At 39.7% G+C, this 17,653-nt stretch overlaps 1 protein-coding gene across 1 annotated transcript in view; it reads left to right on the top strand.

Annotated features, from left to right (window-relative positions):
* ENPP1 (ectonucleotide pyrophosphatase/phosphodiesterase 1) overlaps positions 1–16,813 on the top strand; it is a 67,796-nt gene extending 50,983 nt beyond the window's left edge. Inside the window, exons 19-25 of the mRNA XM_072141517.1 lie at positions 380–425; positions 3,113–3,264; positions 5,089–5,221; positions 6,337–6,417; positions 8,487–8,619; positions 10,843–10,999; positions 16,090–16,813. Coding sequence (XP_071997618.1) covers positions 380–425; positions 3,113–3,264; positions 5,089–5,221; positions 6,337–6,417; positions 8,487–8,619; positions 10,843–10,999; positions 16,090–16,248 — 861 coding nt within the window. The 3' untranslated portion in view covers positions 16,249–16,813. The remainder of the gene's footprint in view (positions 1–379; positions 426–3,112; positions 3,265–5,088; positions 5,222–6,336; positions 6,418–8,486; positions 8,620–10,842; positions 11,000–16,089) is intronic.
* Positions 16,814–17,653: the final 840 nt, after the last annotated feature.

Raw genomic sequence — 17,653 nt, 5'->3', positions numbered from 1 at the left:
AAATATATATAGTAATTAAAAACTGAATGAACAATAAATAATAATTGGTAACAATTCATGAACCATCTTTTGAAAGAAGTTGATAACTGAGGGTATTCTTCATTGCTGATCTTTTATGGGGTGGGGAAGCAGTCAATATGCTCTGAAAGTCTCATTTTACACTTTTATTAGTTGGCTTAATCTGTAACAGAATTTTGAACAGTAGACCACTCATTTTTATCTAAGCCATGCCCTTTGCTGTAAAGCCACGTTAAAGTCATTAAAATGTATAAAGGGTGTCAATGATAAATGGGGGTGCAAGTTGTTTACAAGTAAATGCAATTACAAAGTAATTCTCCCACTGCATGTACATTTCCTAATACTAGTTCCTTTCTTGCAGTCAGAAACTGGATATGAAAAACAATTAACCCTCACACCTCAACAAGGTAGGCATTGCCAATAAAGTTAAAATTTATAAATACAGTGGAAGTCTTATTGTCATTACAAAAATCTGAGCAGTGGATAAAGGGTCCTAAAGTAGACACCAAAGTATACTACGGTATATTAAAACTAAGGGGGTATTCCCTTGGCTGTGTGCTCGCCCAGACCGGATCCCAGAGAACAGTGCAGGAGGAGGAGAGGTGAACGCTGGTCGGCCCTCCTGCTTCCAAAGGCAGAAGAGTTGCCTGACACGGTCATGGTGCGGTTATGCGCTGTGTGCTCACTGCGCTGTGACCTGGAGCCATAGAAATCTATGGGGATCGTAATCTGGTCGCTGACCAGATTACAATCCCCATTGCGACCTTGTGAATGAGTCCAAAGATTTGATTTCATCCATGGCAAACTGTGAAAGGGATGTGATTCCTGGCATCATAATGATATATTATACAAGGATTCCCTGCTAAGCAGCAGTGCTGGACTGTAATTGTCAATTACTGGCCATGGCAGTGTGAAACTGCCTTAGTTCCACTTATTTGCCAAAATTGTTTGCCCAAAATTATTTTCCAAAATTTTGCAACCCAAGTAACAGTGTCTCATTATAAGCTTTGTTTCTTTTTCAGTAAGCCCCACCTCCTTGTCTAGACACAAAGGGGCATACGTATCAATCTGTATACACCAGAATGCTGTAATAATTTGCACCTGAGTTGCCATGATCCACATTTATTGAGTATATCAGACCATATTTAGCCAGTTCCAGGACTTGATGAGGACAAAATGAGGCGTGGCCTTGGTAAAAAGGGGCATGGTCATGACAGAAAATAGGCTGTGTGCGGCAAAGTACAACTCGCCAGTTTTATACTGCACCAGATTAAACAGCCAGCATTGGACACGGTGATTAACTCCTTCCCACACTTGTTTTGGGAAATTACTTCAGGCTTCTGGCACCGGCTCACAAACTGAGCTGGTACCAGAAGCCGTATCAAATCTGTTTTGATTGGCGCTCCTTCCATTCCATGCTCTGCCGTGTGCTCATAGAGCAGTTTACCACAATGGGATATCGGCAGACTATTGGGTATCAAACTTTTTGGAGCTTTTTGTCTTTTTGGAGCTTTTTGTAATAGTAACATTTTTTGGCTAAAATGAATGCATTGTCCAAAAAAATTCCAATTTCTAAATTGTGCCTCCTTTTTGTTTTAACCCCTGTAAAACACCTAAAGGGTTAACAAACTTCTTAAAAGTGGTTCATACAATGAGGTGTGTAGTTTCCATAATAGTGTAATTTATGAGGTTTAACTATTACTTGGGCCACTCAAAGTCACTTGAAAGCTGAGCTGATCCCTCTAAATATAGATTTTGGCAATGTCCCCAAAAATGTAAAAAATTGCAGATAAAATTTCAGTTTTTTCATAACTAAACGCAAAAGCTATCATCCGAATCTTTTAAACTAATTTGAAGAGCAATGTGGCACATTCATTAGTCGCCAGTGTATAAACTGCTTGAACCGGTATCTAAGTTCATACGCACCACATTTGTGTCGCACGGAACCTTTATGTATCACAGCTGCAACATCGTGCAACACAAATTTCTGCACTGAAGGCTGTGAGCCATATTTAACATGCAAAGTCCAACAGAAATGTGTTGCATGCCCTATGTTAAAGGGGCGCAAAAGGGGCACCAAAAAAAAGTCTGAGCAGTGCAGGGGGCACCATATTCATGAAAAATGGGCTAAGGAAATTTTGAATCTGGCGCCCTCTGCATACTACACAGGCAAACTACACATAGTGTAGTTTGTACTAGTCTTGGTAAATGTGCCCCAATGTGTCACCAGAAAAAATCTGAAAATCTCCTGGGTATGTTAAAGCATTACAAAGATATAACCAATTATTGTAATATATTAGATATGAAAAATGGAGCAGAGTCCTGAAAAGGTTGATCTAGGTCCTGTACCTACTGACTAACAGTAGTCAGTAGCAATTATCATAGTAATACTTGTTGCATATCTCTTAATAACTGGGGTCCCACTGTAAGCACCGTGGTCAATCTGTAAATCCAATCAGTGCACGTTCCATGATTCACAGATGGACCATGGTAATGAGCTTTTAACCTTCATTATATGAGATTTTAACCTGACATTATAATAACATAGGAAGTGTTTCCAAATTTGTCATTTTTATGAAAGTCCTTGAAGCTAAAACAGGGTGTAAATTGTATAAGAGAACATATAAAGGACAATTGGTATGTATTCTACTTTAGAAATGTCCATCTTGTGTTAGCTTTATGTACTGGAAACATTTTTGACATAGATGCCCATGCTTATTAATATGACAACTTTGTTCTATTTAAAGGGAACCTGTCTTCAGGAGCCCTTTTTCTGGCTCCACCATGTCCCCATAGAGAATAGTGTACACATTGCCAAAGTTTTTATAGTAAAACTGACTTTTTCAGAAAAGTTAGATCAAACTTTACCTTTCTGTATGCAGTGGAGTGGCCAGCAAGGAGTAAGCATTTTTTAAGGGGAATATGCAAATAATTTTAAGACATTTCCAATCCACCTATAATGAAAAAAAATCAGGTTTTTCTGGACCAAGCATGAATGAGGCAACTGGTTGAGAATTTGTTGCTTTTCTATATATAATTTTATAGGACTTCCTGCCTCGAGGTAACACTTTGCTGCTCCTCTTTCAATTTACAGAATCGGACACTAAAAAACTTAATCTGCCATACGGAAGACCACTGGTTTTGCAAAATAGCAGCTACTGCATCTTGTACCATAATAAATATGTAAGTGGTTTCAACTACAATATAAAGATGCCAATGTGGAGCTCATACACCCTAGGCAAAAATGTAAGTACTGTATGTTAGTGGCATAGAACATTATTTTATTTTCTGTGTGCATCTATCTATCTAGCTCTCTTCTTTTTCTATAACCTTAAAAGAGTTTACTATCAGCAGCGTAACTTGAGGGGGTGCAGAGGGTGTGATCGCACCCGGGCCCAAGAGGTTTAGGGGGCCCTTATGGTGTCACTTTCCCATATGAGAAGACTATTACTATAAACCATACATTATAGTTTGGGGCCTGGCACAGACTTTGCACTGGGGCCCATCAGCTTCTAGTTACCCAAAGCTAGGATATTATTACTTACTCGCCACAACCCATCAGAATGAGTAACATTCACAGTTACTGGGTTGTTCTTGTAGGCAGCAGTGCTGCTTTTCAGGAAACTCACTAAGGGCTCACTAAGGGTCTAATGCTTTTGGAAAACACTGATTTGATATTATCCCATATCATGGCACTGGGTTCTTGAAAGTCAAACAATGATGGGAGGTGAAATACAGCAAGTTTCATTTTGTAACTCTGAAAAACTTATTTTTAACTTCCTTACCTAGTAATGACTTATATACACATGGGTACTACAGGTCCATTCTACTTAATGTATGTATATTCGTTATCTGTAACTGGGAGATGTTATCTTAGGCTTCTTGACCTGTGACGGAACATTTTTGAAAACATTATCTTTATGCAACTTATCTTGAGATGCTGGATTGTCAACGCAGTGCCGCCTCCTTGCACGTTCTCTTCACGCTCCTGCCCTGGCTCGTGCATGCGCACAACCTTTTATCCACGCCTTCTTTGGTTATATTGCATATTGTCACTGAAGTTGGCACTGGAGCAGGAGCTACTGCACATGTGCACAGCTACAGAGAGCACTGAGAAGCTTGCATATGCCACAATAGCATCTCAAGGTAATATGTAGAACAAAGGTTTTTAATAAAATCGTCTAGTAACATGGACTAGTGTACAGTTTAAGGATGAAGCTGGCAGTGGGTTTTACCATTGGATCTACAACGGACTAACACAGATGTATAACACATGAGGAAGGCGTGACCAGAAATTTCAAAAAACGTAGAACACAGGGCTTTTCTAAAAACATTGTTGGGTCTGGGTCTCTTAAAGGGGTTCCTGCATTTCTGATATTGCTAATCTTCCTGTAGTGTAGTTCACCAGGATTGGTTCAGTGTCTGCAATCCACAAGGAGCAGCTGTTAGAGTAGAAAGCAGAAGGTTTTGTCCAATGTATAGTAGCCGTGCCACAGTTTCCTGGCGAGTGGACAGATCCTTCTGTTCTGGATGAGCTTCTATACACAGGTGTAGGACCTTTAAAAATATAGGATGCTAATGGCCTATTCTATGGTCATCTGTACCAAAAATTCATGAAGGTCCTGGCATCTCTTCTGAATTTTAAGAGATACCAGGGGAGTATCGCAATACAGAGTCCTAAGGAAAGATGCTCCACAATTGTCACATAGTGTTATGCTGAATCCAAGGATTTAACATAACATGCATGCCAGGAACAGTGACAAGTCCACTTTAAGTGAATGGTTTGCACATGTTGTTTCTGGTAATCTTTCAGTTTACGGGAGTGTAATGTTTCCAAATATTTTTCCAGGAAAAGCATGCCAGACTCATTAAAGCTCCAGCCCTCGCTAATAGCTTTTCTGGCACAACAAAAATGTTAGCTTCAAAGCTGCAAAATAAGTGGTTAAGTTTTTCTTGGAGAAGGAAACAAGTACTTTCTTCTGTTGCACATTTGTGTATCACTGTTATATCTGCTCTTACTTTACCTTACATGTTTTTGTCACTTTATATTTATTTGGTGCATTGTTTTAGGAACTTATGACAGTTTCTGTGGAAAATGATTCATGTGTATTTGTGGATGTCCGAATCCCACAAGGAAAAAGTCAAAGTTGTCTTTATTACAATAACCAACAATATCTGAAGTTTGGATTTCTCTTCCCTCCAAGTAAGAATACCATTATATCATGCATTATATCAATTATCTTGTAAATGTTGAACTTCCCTCATGTTAAAACTCACCCATTTTACATTTGAAAACATAAAGTCAAATGCAGAGAATTTTTTTTTATTTAGGTTCCACAATAAATGCAAAAAAATTTGCAGAAAAAACAAATGTCCATGTCCAATTTTTCATTAATTTTTACATATACTGTTAATAAATATAATATACTGTTAATAAAAATGAATTAGTAGGATATATGAAACCCAAAAGTGTGCTATTTTAAACTAAACTTCAAGGACAAAAAAAAAGTTATAGCTTGTAAAAGACATTATTAAAAAATGGAGAAACAGACTGGTTATTAAGGAGGAAAATAGGAGGGGAGAAAAGGGTTAAAAGGCAAAAATTATGTTTGTACATTAATGAACAGTTTATGAAGTCCATATCATGGTATCAACGGCTTTTTTATTGTGGGTCTAGATCCTTGTGGAAGGATTTTAATATAACCCTGGGCATCTGTTAAAAAAATGACAGTACATGGTTTATATGCATGTTTGTATAAAGCCTAACTGTGAATATTTTGCAGGTTAGTGGTAAAAAGATATATACATTTCAACATTAATGTTCATACTATAATATGTTATTACCCTAAAATAGATGTTTAATTATGTAAAAATGTGTGAGCAAAGGAATAAAATAAACTTTAGCTCTGCTTATAAGATATAGACCCTAGCAGTAAATCACAAGCTCCCATTGTTATTGCCTTCTATGGGCCTTTTATTGTGTTTGAGCCAAGGCCCAATATAGTGGGTACTGCATGGTATATGCTGCATTAGAATACACTTTTTTGGCAATTGTGACCAAAAACAATAATAGCGGTGAAAGAATATAGCTCTTGGACACCTCTATAGAAGTTTAAAGCAAGAATTTACATTTGTAAGACCATGATGAACACTGTGGCTAACTGTGGATAATGGGTAGAAAATCCAGCCTATGTTGTACAAATATTGTGAAGATTTTAGCTTGTTTATCTGCTGTGGAATTTATGCATACATTATGCTGTGGATCTGGCCCTGATTTTATATATTTCCTATAATTGTTTGTATTGATTTTTATTTCAGGAATTAAGATATCACCAAAAGATGATGGGTATTCAGGACTAACAACAAGCAATATGATTCCAATATATCCTGCATTTAAAGGTTAGCTGTGTTCACAAGTACTGCCATGCTTAATATACAGTGACTTCCAGAGTGCGGTCTGCAAGTTGGTTGTTTGATGTTCATCTTTAATTTCTTGTCATTTTCGACATTCTGTTAATCATTAAGATCCTCAAGGACAAAGTCTTGTAGACATTAGTGCAGCAACAAACATACTATAAAGTTATAAAATTGTCTGATTCAATAAATCCGGTCTTTGTGGTGATAAGATTAGAAATACAAGTTATAAAATATCAGGGTTTACACAGAATCTTCAGGTATTTTTAAACCGCATCACTGGAACAAAATGTAAAGTTTAAAGGGAACCTGTCACCGGGGACCCCATTTTAGCAACCCCCCCATCCCCATAGAGCATTGCACATACACTGCTAAACATTTTTTGTATGAAAAATCTGTTTTACAGAACAAAAGATATCTTATATATTACCTTTTGAATTACATGTGCTGTGTGACTAGTCTAGTCACCCCCTGGGTGGAGCTGAAGAGGAGTAGTTTCCCCCCACCCTTGGGAAACCGCTCCTCCGTGTGTGAGATTTTCAAAAGTATACTCCGGCCCCTCACCTGCCCTTCTCCTTTATTCTTTCGGCCACTGGCCCACCCTCTGCACACGTCACCTACCCAGATCCCGTCTGCTCTCCTGAATTCTCGCTGACCACCAGGCATTCTCACGCCTGCGCGGTCATCATGTCTTGTACTGTGCGCACTGCAGCCAGCAATTTGTCATCTGCGCATGTCAAAGGTAGCTACATAGTTTGCGTAGCTCCCATCGCCTCACTGTCTACGTAGCCAACCCGAGTAAGCAGAGTAGTGTGGCGCATGCGCAGTCAAATGCAGGAACCTGCATGCCCGTGCACACAGTACGAGACATGCTGACCGTGCAGGCATGAGAGTGCTTGGCGGTCAGCAAGAATTCAGGACAGCGGGTGGGATGTGGGTACTCGACGTGTGCAGGGGGCGAGCCAGGGGCCGTAAGAATGAAGGAGAAGGGAAACTAATCCTCTTAAGCTCCACCCAGGGAGCAACTAGACTAGTCACACAGCACATGTAATTCAAAGGTAATATATAAGATATCTTTTGTTCTGTAAAACCGATTTTGTATGTGCAATGCTCTATGGGGAGGGGGGGTTAGTAAAAAGGGGTCTCGTGGTGACGGGGACCCTGCAGCAGTTTCTATTTGCAGCATAGTGTGTGGGATAAAAGTAAAATTATTTGTTCTGTTTTGATAACTTGCCTTTTGGACCAGTATGTCTAAGGTGTTGCCTTTGTAAAAGGCAGCATGTCAAGTTAAAAAATGTTAAAGGACATTTACCCTCAAATTTACTGATGGTAGGCTTTCCAAACTTATATTCTGGCCAAGCTTATATTCTTGCAAAATCTCTGACCCTGTTTTTCTTATGTAATAGATTGCCTATACGCTTCCAAAAAACAGTTAAAAATATATGGAAATGACTCTTCAAAAGGGCCAACATGTAAGTTTGGACAATCTACTATGAGTAAGGCTACATTCACACACATGTATGGAGGACGTATATACGGCCGACGTATATACGGCCGATATACGTACCCCATACACTCCTATGGGCTCACGGCCCTGTACGGGAGCGGTACGGTGCGGCACCGTACCGCTCCGTAGCACGAGATAAGATAGGGCACGTCCTATCTTTTCCTGTGATACGGCGCCGTGCGCTGTATCTCCCTATGGAGAGAGGCGGGGGTGAGCAGCGCTCATCCCCTGCTCCTCTCCGCAGTGCCGATGTATGCCCGCCATACTACGGTACGGCGGGCATACATCGTGTGGATGTAGCCTAAATCTGAGGGTAGATGTCCTTTTAAGGTTTTTTTCAGAACTAAACTATTAGTATTCTATTAATAGGAGAGGTTAATCTTTCTTTTAATGGACAAGTATCTACCGTATGTATGAAATTAAATACATAAGTACAGCAGAAAGTTCATGCACCTCTATAGCTACATCTATCATTACGTCTTAAAAAATGTATTATCTGGTATCTTTCAAAAGCCCCTCATTAGTTGCCTTTTCTTTACATTTTTAGGAATATGGAAATATTTTCATGATGTTTTATTAGCGAAATATGCAAAAACCAAAAAATATATTAATGTTATAAGTGGTCCAATATTCGACTATGATTATGACGGGCGATCTGACACTCTGGAGCAAATTGAGCAGTAAGTAATTTTATATGTTACCTATCATGGCCGCCGACCACCTTCCTTACCGTAGTAGTGAGTGGACAGTGAAAACAGGTGGTGTAATAGAAGCTAATTTCTTTTTCTATTAACAATGCTACACTTGGGGGAGAGAGAACTGAGTAGCTGAGTAGTTACTCAGGAGTGTGGCTAAGGGAGATGAGAGGCAGGACCTGTTAGAACAGCAGCAAAGGTTTGTGCACAATGGGGGAAATGGACTGGACTATCTGAATCCTTCTTTATGAAATTTTAAAAACAAAAATCGGACTCGACATAGGCAGAATAATTGATTTGGTAATATGAGGATGACACATTTCGAGGGAGGACCTCCCTCTTTATCAGATCATTTTCAGATTACAGTATATGATCAAATAGTATGCATATGTAAAAGGTGTAGGAAACACATGTAATAAAACCAATATACATGTTACACTACACATATGTAAAAAAACAAGAAGCAAACTAAATATATACATTAAGGTAGAATATGAATCAAAAATTCATTTGAATAGATTAAAAACCTACCAGCCTCTCTGACAAGTACTGTATTTTGGTTGGATACATTCCCTTTTATAGTACTATGCTCTATGCATATAAACTGATACCGTTCTACTATTTCTTTTTATAAACGTATATCTCTGTTAAGCCTACAGTTCTTATATATCCCTAATGCCCCCTATTTCTATACTTATAATAATGATTCCTTTATTTATAAAAGCTGCGCTGCACAGAGTTTGCCAAATCAGTCCCTGTCCCCATGGGGCTCCCAATCTAATCAACCTACCAGTATGTTTTTGGAGTGTGGAAAAAAACCGGGGGACCTAGATGTTATAGCTCCTATGTATTCTTATTTCCCTTTATTTACATTACTCATGTACTGTCCCCTCTCCCCCCACCATATGGATTGGATGAGGATTTTCTCCTGAATGCTTCTTTGGCTGGCTACACACAAACCTGCTGAGGCCGTGTAAATCTAACCAGCACATGAGTACAGTGCATTGGAAGGGAGTCTTTGCTTCATAGAGAATATGATGTGTCCTCGTCTGCTGGACTAACAGCAACGCCAACATGTTTGCCTGGAAGGCAGAGACTGATGTAAGAACACCCATCCAATGCACTGTACTCTGATCTGAACAGAACCCTGGTTTGTTTCCTAAAACGGCACCAAAGTATCTGTGCTGCCTCCTTCATTCAAACTGGCAAATATGGGACATTTTTAATACATCTCTAATTTTAATTTTTTTTTAATAAAAACAATAAGTATACAAAAAGAAAGGTTGGTGTACAAAGCACTTTAAAAGGTAGTTCCTCTCCCAGCCAATTATTACACTGTTTATCGAGTGAATAAACACATAAATCTCTGGTAGCAGCACTAATCTGTTGGCAAACTGCAGCTATGGTTCACTAGATCAGTCCATGAAACATATCTAAAGCTGCTAGAGCTGCAAATTAAAGGAGTTAGCCACTAGACCTCATGTTTTTTTTTGTTAGGTCAGTGTAAGTGTGGGGGACCAAGTATTACTGATATACCTCTATTAAAACTTCTGTACCACTTTCTTGATATTGTTAATTAAAGCCTCCTGTCTTTTACCTCATTAATATTAATTACACATATTACAAAATATATGAAGTGGACAACCCCTTTAATATTTCAATTTTAATTTGGACTTTAAATGCAGACTATGACTTATTATCACAGGTTATTTATTTAAATTTTGTAGGGACACATTTTATTTACAGTTATAAAGCAGAAATAATTTTCTTTTAATGAATATGCATCTACGGGGATTCGACTTAAAAATGGTAAACTATAGGATCCTGTACGTTTGCTGTTTCTGCTATCTCAGTTTCAGCAGAGGGGCAGCACGGCGGCCGAGTGGTTAGCACGTCTGCCTTGCAGCGCTGGAGTCCTGGATTCAAATCCCACCCAGGTCAAAATCTGCAAAGAGTTTGTATGTTCTCTCCGTGTTTGCTTGGGTTTCCTCCAGGTACTCCGGTTTCCTCCCACACTCCAAAACATACTGGTAGGTTGTTTCGATTTTGACCCCTGTGGGGACAGGGACCGATTTGTTATGCTTTGTGCAGTGCTGTGAAATCTGGGTGCTCTATATAAATAAATAATTATTATAGCTTTACACTGTCTTTGTGTATTATGGGTTTTGCCAAATTGATAAAATAAGTCCACAATCTGTCTTGTTACAGGATGGGACAGAATTCAGATGTTTACATACCATCTCACTACTTCTTCATTCTGACAAGCTGCAAGAATTCCTCTGAAACACTTGAGCAATGTTCTAGCCTCATGGAGGTCATACCTTTCATTATACCACACAGGGAAGACTACCTTGAAAGTTGTGCTGTAAGTTTTGGTTTAAATAGAAAACCTTTAATTTAAAGATCCTTCTATTTCAGTAACCAAGACCCGGGAAGTTGCCCTCTTATCACTTTGTTCCGGAACACTCACATTGGGTGCTTATAACCACTATAAAACTCCAACTATGTGTCTTAGTTACATACCTCCATACCATCCATCGGGACATTCCCAGATTTCAAGCTGTGTCCGGGGCAGCAAGAGGTATGTCACTGCCTTGAGATGCCGACAGATTTGAATACAGAGGTAACGCAGAGAGCTGTCAGCTCTCTGAACTATCACTGCGGTTCTTCTGCTGCTGGAATCAGCAGGTGCGATGTGGTGACGTCATCCAGTCTGCCGGCTTCAATGCTACACACAGAAGCAGAAAAAGAGGTGAGGACTGCTGTGGGGGAAGGGGAGAGGTGAGTAACAACTGTGTTTTATTTTTTATGAAGCAGCAACAAGGGGGGCGGGGGATACAATAGCATCAATTGTCCGCAAGGCAGGAGTACAATACCTTCCTCGTAGGTAAAATCTATATTCAACAATATCAACTATTCTTAAGAAGCCCAAAAATTATTATTATTATTTTTTTTAAAGTATACAGTAAGAACTCACTGGATCGCTGTGGTGGAACGCAAACAATTTTGTTTGGAGCGCAAGGGACCGGAAGTGGTCATACCGAACGGGTCACGTGATCGGATCACGTGATTGGGGAAATGGTCACGTGATCGGGGGATCTGTCATCGGTGTTATACATTGTAAACACCCTACGGAGGAGCGAAAGCAGGATCGCGGATGGTAAGTATATAAATCCAGGGAAAAAAGTTGCCGAGGGGATTAAATAATAGTTTCAGATACTTCATTGAGTCCGTTTGGACTCAATGTTTGCATTTTATAAATCCAGTAAATTTCTCCACGGCAGAGGGTCTGATATCTGTTGTTATCTCTTTGGGGAACATGGTCAATTGGCATAATGGTAAACAGAGTCATCTTTTTGATGTTTAAAAGAAAGTGTTTAGAGAGCCCATGTTTAAGGAACCCTTTCCTGATATTGAGCCTATGGCCGGTGACCCTATGGCGGGCTGTTGCAGGGCATAATATGCGGGGAAGCTGTTGGGACATAATATGACAATGAGCTTTTTTTGGGGGGGCCGGAATATTAGGGGACCACAATAGGAGGAGTTGGTGGCCACAATATTAGGAGGGGGTAGAATGAGGAGACCACAATTGGAGGGGTCTTAGGGGCACAATATCAGGGGGACCAGAATATGAGCGAGGGGCAGGGCATAAGGCTAAGAAATTTTCTACGGCACGCATTGCCAATAATATTTCTCTTCCAGACTTAAGATATTAAGGTAACAGAAACATAAATAATAAATTATAAAGGTATCTGGTATAGCTTTTGTCAGTAGTTCGAATTTACTCCTCTGGAATCAAGAAAATGCAATGCCTGCTTGCCATCTTTGAGAAGAGCACTCCCTAGAAGACCATATTGCAATGCAATATTATGTATATTATGTGATAATCTTAAATAGTTTATGTTGATACTTAAAGGGGTTTTCCCACAATAGAAAATTCTCAAACCTCAATCCCCTAATAATACACAATTAAGATCATTTTACTCCTTATTTTACAATTTTACTCAGGTTTAGCTCCTACCACTCAGTGATGGTCGGTGCAAAATCCAGGGTGTGGGTGGGGACTCTCTTGGCAACATATTATGATCTATCTAGTTCTGTGAGCTGACAGTGTGGTTAGATTATAAAATTATCCAAGATTGCTTACCTGACCCCAAGTCAGAAGTTACAGGGTCGTGTCTAGGGGCAACTGAAATTGTGGACACCAGGACTGATAGAGACAGGTCTGTGAAATGCTGAATTTTTGTTTAATCAGTGAATTAGAGAATGTGTTATTTTGCTATCCTAAGCACATTTAAGCAACTTGTTTTTGTGGGAATACCCATTTAATGTACTATTAATATTAAATAGGTAATTTAACAAGTTGGGCCCCAACAAAGTGTGGGAGATTCGCCCAATATGTGTTTGGGACTAAGACCAGCTCCCAGTCCGAGTGGTAACCATTAGACTTTTTTATGGCAGAGCGAGGTATAGACCACAGAGCACACAGGACATCAGTGTCCTAGTGCTTGCGGCACATGGTTATCACACCCTGCACCTCCTCCATCAGGACATCCCAAAAAAGACAATGTTGGCATGCATTGGGGCAACGAGGTCTGTGGGCATCAGTTGAGTATAATTTTATTATTTGACAGGGGGCTGTTTATTAATTAACATATTAGTGGGGGGTGGGGGGAGATGGGGATTTTTTGTAAAAAAAATAATAAACTGAAAACTTGGACGTGCAATATTATTTGGCCCATGTTCTTTTAAAGCACAGAGAGGATCATGAAGACCAAGGAATGTACCAGTCAGGTCCATGATGCTGTCCAACAAAACAATGATCCCAAACATGAAGCAAAATCTACAATGGAAGGTTCACAAATATCCAGGTGTTAGAATGGCCAAGTCACAGTCCAGACCTGAATCCAATCAAGAATTTGTGGAAAGAGCTGAAAACTGAGCTCAGTGATGTTGGAAGGAGAGTGTTTGAAATTCTTGCCCACTCTTACGTGGAAAACAGTTTGCTGTTCAGTCTCTCGATGTGCAAAACTGATAGAAAGCGACTTGCAGCTTTAATTGCAGCAAAAGGTGGCACTGCAAAGTATTAATTGTAGAGGGCCGCATAATAATGCACGCCCCACTTTTCAATTTATTATTTTTTACTAAAGTTTAAAATATCCAATAGATTTGGTTCCACTTCACAATTGTGTCCCACTTGTTGTTGATTATTGATGCCATACATCTATGCAATGCTGTGGGACAGGAGCTTGCTATATATGTCTATGTACTCCTGGGGGGGAGGTGCTTCATATATCTATGTATTAATGGAGGGGCTGTGTACATATCTGTTACTGGAGGTGGTGCTGTGTATTTCTGTTACGGAGGGTGGTGCTGTGTATATACATGTTACTGGGGTTTGCGCTGTGTATACTGTATGTGTGTTACTGGGAGTGGCACTGTATACTGGCAAGCTGTATATATTCATTACTGGAGGAGGCTGTATATAGTACTAGTAACATTTACTTTAAGGCCCTTTATTTATTTTTCCATAAAGGGTGCTGTGAAAGAGGGTACAGTTTTGTAATTGTCAGGCTTGCAGGTGTGGATCCTCTGGACCACTGCAGACGATGACGTAAGCCACTACCTGGGACCGGAGTCTAAGCGGTACCTGGTTTTCACCAGAGCCCGCCGCAAGGCGGGTTAGACGAGCTGCGGCGTGGTACCACCAGGTCATTCCTCAGGCGTGACTTGTCTGCAGTGGCGGCCAAGGTAGAAGTACAGAAACGGCAGACAATCTCGTGGTCAAAGTCCAGGCACAATGTCAGGGCAGGCAGCAGAGATGCAACGTCAGAGTCTAGCCCGGGGTCAGCAACAGGAGGTCCAAGCAGAAGGGTACGGGAACACAGCACACAGGACAGCAACACGGAGGAACACTGGTACACAGAGGGTCTCAGGTAACACAGGAACACGGAGGGAGTCAGGAACGCAGGTGACACAGGAACGCAGGAGAGATTGGAACGCAGGCAAATCACAAAAGAGCTTTCTTTAAGGTTGTGAGGCACAAAGATTCGGCAAGAGTGTAAGGAAGGTGCAGGGTTTTTAAAGGGGAAGTGATCAGCCAGCGCACCAATTAGCGGTGCACTGGCCCTTTACATTTCCTGAAGATTCCGTGCGCGCGCGCCCGGAACCTGGCAGCGATTCCGGAGCGAGGAGAGGTGAGTCGCGCCGGCACCGCGTCTGCGAGCCCCGCGTCTGTGCAGGATCTCTTATTTGCTCAGATACATATGGGTCGCGGGACCACCCGTGACTGTAATGTCAAGATCAGATGTGGTTGCTTGACAAATGGAACCAAGTAAATGTCTTGATGGAATTCCCTCCTAGTTATCATAACTAAGTGCCCTGTTCCTTATTATTTCCAAAAGTCCCATCTGTTCTCACTAACAACTATTACATAGATTTTTCGGGCATTTTTTTTTTTTTTTTTAAAGTATGTTAAAAGTACAAACAGTATTCAATTGTTTGCATGAGAAATAAAAATGAATGGATATGTATTTATTATACACTTTTTTCCCCATTAAGCAAGGTTTCTTGTATTTACCAGAACTTTTAGAATTTTTTCAGTTAAATGGCAACTAACTTAAGAAACATAGCAACTCCACTATTGCCATGGCTTTTAGGCTTCAAGAGGTTTTGCAGTGGCTAAAAACCTGTAAATGGTCATGTGAAGTCACACAGTTGCACAGCTCGCTTTATCATCGAGTAATCAGCGCTATTTGGTGAAACTGAACAACCTTTTAAAACATTTGTATTGACCAACTGAATGTTATTGTTTGTGAAATTAAAACATTTGCCATAATACTTTTTTATGTTAATACTCTAAGCTGGCAATTTCAATCTTTCAATGTTTTCTGTTTTAAGAAAATGCATTTCACTGTTTTGCTTTGTGATGGGGGCATTGTCCTGCATAAAAATTGCTGGCTGATTGAGTGAAGATTGCTAGGAAAGAAGCCATTTTTTGTTGAAGGTTCTTGCACTTACTTTGCCAATAACTGTATAAAAAGTTAAACTCCTGCTGCAAGAAATATTCCCCAAACCATGACACTTCCTCCATCGCCTTTCACTGACTTTACACACTTTGGAAAGTTGAGGAACTGGGGAAAGACTGAACCCAAACATATAAAAATAAATTAAACTTTCTTTCATCACTAAAATTGACTGTGGACCACTTCTCCTCTGTCCAAACAACATGGTCTTCAGCAGAGTTGAGTCTAGGCTTTTTATTCTTTGTGCTATTAAGTTAGAATAGTAGAATTGGTTGGGGTTGGAATCTTGTTTTCCTCACTGCTTGGCTATTAAAGGGATTGCAGCACCATATTTTTAATAACGGTCTTGAGTATTGCGGAGTTTTCTTACATGTTCTATTTTCTTGGAATGGTAAAGTTTAATGCATAATATATATTTTTTTTTTTATAGACACATAAAGAATTAACATGGATTGAAGAACTTTTCCAGCTGCATGTAGCCCGTGTGAAGGATATCGAACTTCTTACTGCTCTCAGTTTCTTTCATAACACAAATTTACCTGTGTCTGAACTCTTACAGCTTAAAACATTTCTACCTAGTTATTTATGAGTATTGTTATGCCTGTTTTTAATAAAAAATTCGACTACCTATATATCCAAACCACCTTTTGTATGAGTATAGCATATAGTAGTCCAGGAGGACACGGAGCAATGGGTGTGCGGATCTGTGAACCATATTTACTTATGATAGATATAGATCTGCACCTGTTCTGTGTGTTTGACCATCGGTTATTGTGTGCCAAAACCAGGAGTGAATAAAACTTACATGGATGTTTCTGTAATAGCATGATCTAGGTCACATTACTCCATTAAAAAAATAGAGAGATGCCCATCAGCACTGTCAGTGAGAATTGGCATATGTAGGTTCTGTAGAGTCAGGACACAATATGCTACACAGACTTCTTCCAAAGTTTAAAAGTTATCCCTATCCACAGCATATGGGATAGGAAGGTGATCCGTTTGGGTCCGACTCCTGGAAACCCCACCAGTCACAAGGAAGGAATCCCTACGATCTGAAAAATGGGGATCCCTGTCACTCCATTTGCTGACTGTAAATGCTAGACATAGACATCCATAAGTGAGAATGGGATCCCCATTCTCCTGATTGTGGGGTCTCAGCAGTCGGATCCACACAATCACTTTGTTATACCTATCCTTTGAATAGGGTATAATGGCTAAACTTGGGACAGCCCATGTAATGCACTGTATAGAGTGTATGTATGGTTCTGTATTATGACCTTATGCATGAGCTCTATGGCAGATACACAGTAATGATTCTGAGGCACTTTTTAAAAGGGATTTCCAGTTTTGACTTAATAAAATATTTTCTTTCAAAGATGAATAACTTTTCATTAGTTTGTAGAAATGTTTATTGGCCTGTGCACCATTTTTGACAAAACATTTTTTTTTTAAAATATTTTCTTGCAATTTTTTGCACAACTTCTGCACTTTTGTGACATTTGACTTTTTTCTATTACTGCTGCCATTTTTCTAAAAAGTAGGTGGGGATTATTGGAAGGTTGTCAACATGACATATTTGTTATTATGTACACCAGATAACTGTTTTGAATGTTAACTGAACTATATATGACAATTTATAACACTCCAATAAACACATTGTGGAACAATCCATAGGGAAAACATCTATCACTTATGACCTGTCACTTATTTCTGATTGGGAATTACCACTGGGGTCAATTCTGCAATATGTAGAGATAACCTAACTGGCATAAAAGTCACTCTTTATTTTGTGGGCGTCTTGCTAAAACTGGTTTATGAGATACCAGTCTTAGTAAATGTGTTTCAAATATGTATTTTTGCTGGTTTCCTTCTCACAGACCATGCTTATAGTCATCTGATTGAGGCTGAATATCAGCACAGATCTCTCAAGGCTTGTTTGTTGAGTTTGTTACAGTTAAACGGTTTAGAACTCTTTAAAAGGAACCTGTCAGCAG

This window comes from Engystomops pustulosus, chromosome 3 (assembly GCF_040894005.1).
Source record: "Engystomops pustulosus chromosome 3, aEngPut4.maternal, whole genome shotgun sequence".
Classification (NCBI taxonomy): Eukaryota; Metazoa; Chordata; class Amphibia; order Anura; family Leptodactylidae; genus Engystomops; species Engystomops pustulosus.
Note: the sequence above shows the minus strand (reverse complement) of the source record. Positions and strands in the feature narration are given on the sequence as shown.